General features: G+C 36.6%; 1 protein-coding gene across 2 annotated transcripts in view; it reads left to right on the top strand.

Annotated features, from left to right (window-relative positions):
- Positions 1 to 3,299, top strand: part of LOC102200870 (CD82 antigen-like) — a 51,517-nt gene extending 48,218 nt beyond the window's left edge. For both annotated transcript variants that reach the window (XM_005742844.1, XM_005742845.1), the window contains 3 exons: positions 1,041 to 1,214; positions 1,297 to 1,380; positions 1,760 to 3,299. In XM_005742844.1, the coding sequence (XP_005742901.1) occupies positions 1,041 to 1,214; positions 1,297 to 1,380; positions 1,760 to 1,837 (336 nt within the window). In that variant the 3' untranslated portion in view covers positions 1,838 to 3,299. The remainder of the gene's footprint in view (positions 1 to 1,040; positions 1,215 to 1,296; positions 1,381 to 1,759) is intronic.
- The last annotated feature ends 760 nt before the right edge of the window (positions 3,300 to 4,059 follow it).

Raw genomic sequence — 4,059 nt, 5'->3', positions numbered from 1 at the left:
TTTTTTAGGTAGACCTGTAAAGATGCTGTTACAGTAATCAAGCCTACTAAAGATGAATGCATGGACTAGTTTTTCCAGGTCCTGTTGAGACATCAGATCTTTGATCCTAATAAGAATCTGTCTGAAATATATTATAAAATTTATTTTTGTACTCTGAGCAATAACAATCTTAATTTCCACTGAGCTCAGGAGGTAGAGCAGGGCATTGGAAGGGTGCTCAGGTAACGTAGTAAAGGGTTATAAAAGGACCAGTACTTTTGCCTTTTACCACTTCTCCATCAATGTGTTTCCAAAAGAAGGTAATGTAGCTTAAAATAGCTCTCTAGATTTCTCTTTTCAGCCAGTTTCTTCTGAAATAATCAGATTTCATTTTTATATGAACAGATTCTGTCACTTGTGACAAAATAGCTTTGCAGTCTTGATAAGCAAAAATGACTTAATATCAACCTTTAATTTTCAGTAATCTAAACCTCAGTTATTTTAATCAGCAGATTTCCTGAGTTTAAATTTTTGCACTGTTAGTGTGTAGTTACCTTATCTCAACACACTTACGATATAATGTTTAATATAAGATAGCTGCATGTTGTAAATACTCCATTTGACTGCATTGTGTGGATCTTAAAGGCTTCCAGACATCTGTAATCACAGAAAATTCTCACACTACATGAGAGCAAACTGAGCATTTAACTTGTCTAATCCTGGTTCACACCAGTGTTTTCCAAGTGAAACAGTAACTAGAACTAAGGTTTGTGTGATGTCAGAACCTCCCCGGCAACATGTTGACATTAACAGGAATTTCATTTCAAAATATGAAAGTAGATTAATAACATTTGTAAATAAAATACCTTGATATTTTCTTCAGAAATGTTTACATTGGTGTTAACTTGAAAAACATGAAATCAGGCCCAAAGTAGCTGTTCCAGAATGAGTATAAAATGATATGTGTCAACCCCTTCATCAGCCGTGCCAGTCAAACGTCCTTGGGAGTAAAACGTTGGCTGTTACAAATGAAACCTGTGCTTAACTCTCCCCACCTGTAGATGGAGTGTTGTGGCTGGATTGATCGTACAGATTGGAGTGGTAACATGGTCATCGTCAACAGCTCGCAGCTGCTGTTTCCCTGCTCCTGCCAGAACATCTCACTTATTTCTGGAAACTTCTCTGACAGTGGATTCTGTGAGGCTAAGACACCTGACTGGCCTGTATACGATGTGGTAAATGGTGTTTTCCGTTCATCTCACATACTTGCTGTCTCTTAGATGCATTTCCAGTCAATAAGGTTCTTGTCTTAATCAGGGATGTGCCGCCAGCGTGGAGAGGTGGCTCCTCACCAACATTGGGGTTGTGTTAGGCATTTGCCTTGGAGTGACTCTTCTTGAGGTACAACGTCATTAACTCTCATTCACCTAAAACTAGCTGGGTTTCCATGAAACCCAGCTAGTTTATGTGGTGTTAAGCTATGCAGAACTTTTTCACAAATTTCTGACAATTTTTTGTCACAAATATTTGTTTTGAAGAAAAAAAAAAAGCAAAGTTCACCAACAATTATGTTCTTCAATGCAAAGTGAGTGGAATAAAGACTCTTTGTGTTATTAGTTTACTGTGTTTTTTAATGTTTGCTACTAAGAATAAGCTCATATCAGACTGGAGAAATCTTGGTAATTCCAATGTATTGAAACTGTAGATTGAGGTTGTTCAAGATGAACAATCTGAGTTGTTTATGAATAAATAACTCAAAGTGTCTTTCTCTGGTCAACAGCTGCTGGGGATGATCCTGTCCATCTGCCTGTGCAGGAACGTCCACATGGAGGATTATACCAAAGTGCCAAAATACTGAAGCTCAGCGGAGGAAGTTACATTACTGAACTCAAGAAACACACAAATAGGGAGCAAAGTATTTGGCGAAATTGTATCCAAGGGTAATAATGAAATATGTCTATTTTTTTCCTTAGATTTTATTAGATTTTATCCTCTAAGGCTTTTTGTCAGTCTGGTTTTATTTTAAAAACTTATAGTTTTGAACTTTGGATCAAAGCGCAAAGCTGAAAAATGCTGAGAGGACACTGGGTTAGAGGAGATTAATAAAGAAAGGTGTCGTACTGGAGGATTTCTTTCCCTGCCAGTGTTGCTGGTTTCCACAGTGCCAACTTGCTGCTGCATGCTTTTAGTTTCCCTTGAAAATCTGAAAGTAAACCATCTGTGCATCTGTAATAGTGAAGTGAAACAGTCTTTCAAAAATGGATTCACCTTTCCTTTGGAGGCATTAATGAGCAAAATTAGCCATTGAAATTTCAAAATTTTAAAACTTTCCAGTTTGGCCATCATGTTCGTTTTAGGTAAACAGCTGTGAGAAATTCAACCAATGGAATCATTTCAGAGATTTTACCCTTTATGGTTGATCATTCCAATGCTTTTGACAATATGCTGTAAAAGACTGAATTTCGAATGAAACACAAACTATTGTTAGCAAATCATTCACAAAAATATATATGCATGTATCTCACATGATGGCCATTTAAAAAAGAAAAAGAGAAAAAGGAATTCCTGTGTTTGTATCTACTTCTAATGATAAGATGCCCGCAGCACTGTAAAAATGTCGAGAAAAGCAAAGTTTTGACGACTCTGGAAAGTCCACTCGGTGGATGTTTTGTTTTATTTTTATATGCCAGTGTTTTGAGTTATTGTGTAAAGTTATAGTAGTTTGTCTGGAATTTAAGTGTTTATTTGTAAGAATTTGAGTCCCCAAAGTATTCCTTCCAGTATTTTCTATGGCAGCAGGTCTCTCCTTCAATTTTTAAACGATGTTCTTTCCCATTCTCCTAATTGCTTTTAAGTCTGAAAATAATAAAGGAAATAATAAGGTACTAAAAAGATACTTGTCTTCTAAAAGTGTTGCAGTTTACTATTGGCATTTTTAAACAAGCAAATAGAGCCTTTTTAGGTTGAAGTATGGAACCTTGTTTAATCCAGACGTTTGAGAAGAGTAGCACATTAATTGTAACCACTTGTGAACTGTGTGACATGATGGGATTGGATGGGATTTTTTAGCACGGATCCTTGGCATTCATTTGTGTACAATTTTAATTTCAAGCCAGTATGTGGTTTTCTCAGTGGCCTGTTTTTTGTTTTGTTTTGTTTACAGTCGCATAAATACCATCCCATTAACCTTGTAATGGTTTCTAAGACACAAAAGGATACATCTGTTTAGAAGTACATGGCCTTCTTCAATTATAGCTTGTTGGTGTCATAAGTATGTACTCACAAATGGATTCATATTTCATTTTGCCAATAAACTGATTACAGTACTTCAGTGTGATTCCTTGTTGCTCACGATGTTGTTAATATATATTTTTTAAATGTAGTGTACATTTTTTTTCATGCTCTCTAAATGTCTCTAACTCAGAACTTCATCTCTGACACCATTGTTGTGGCTGTTGTTCTTAGATTAGACTGTTTATGCACCTACATAAGTTTATCCTGCAGTCTAAAAGACTGCATTCATTCTAATGACCAGCAGGGGGCGTCTCCTGATTGCAAATAGGAGCAATCAGGAGAATAGGAAAACGGCCCTCGGCCAGTTTTTCCTACATGGTAAAAAAAAATACAGTAGTAAATGAAAGAAATCTGTCAGCAAGACTCTTTGGTCTTAAATTATATGAAGTTAATGTGTAAAATTAACATAATCTATAGTTTAATAACTCAAAGTGCTTTATATAACATATCTCATCCTCCCATTCATTCAAGCAGCCTTTTATTTCTCTTTTCCTTAAGTGCTTTCTATAGCATACACGCTACAATGGATGGACTGGAGAAAAACTTGGGGTTAGCTGGAGCAGCCAGGGATTTAACAACTAATATTTTGATCAGTTGATGACCCGGGCCCTGTTCCAGGAAGCCGGTTTAGTGCAAACTCTGAGTAAGTATACCCTGAGTGAACGAAAACTCTGGGTTTTCAGTTCCACAAAGCGAGTTTAGATTAATTCTGAGTGAGTTACTATGACGACACACTCCGTGAAGCTAACCTGCCCCCTAGCAGGTTTACTTCAACTAACCCTGACT

The sequence above is a fragment of the Pundamilia nyererei genome, unplaced genomic scaffold (assembly GCF_000239375.1).
Source record: "Pundamilia nyererei isolate P.nyererei 1_Seehausen unplaced genomic scaffold, PunNye1.0 scaffold00124, whole genome shotgun sequence".
NCBI classification, from domain to species: Eukaryota; Metazoa; Chordata; class Actinopteri; order Cichliformes; family Cichlidae; genus Pundamilia; species Pundamilia nyererei.
The sequence above is the reverse complement of the archived record's forward strand: the minus strand, read 5'-3'. Positions and strand labels throughout refer to the sequence as shown.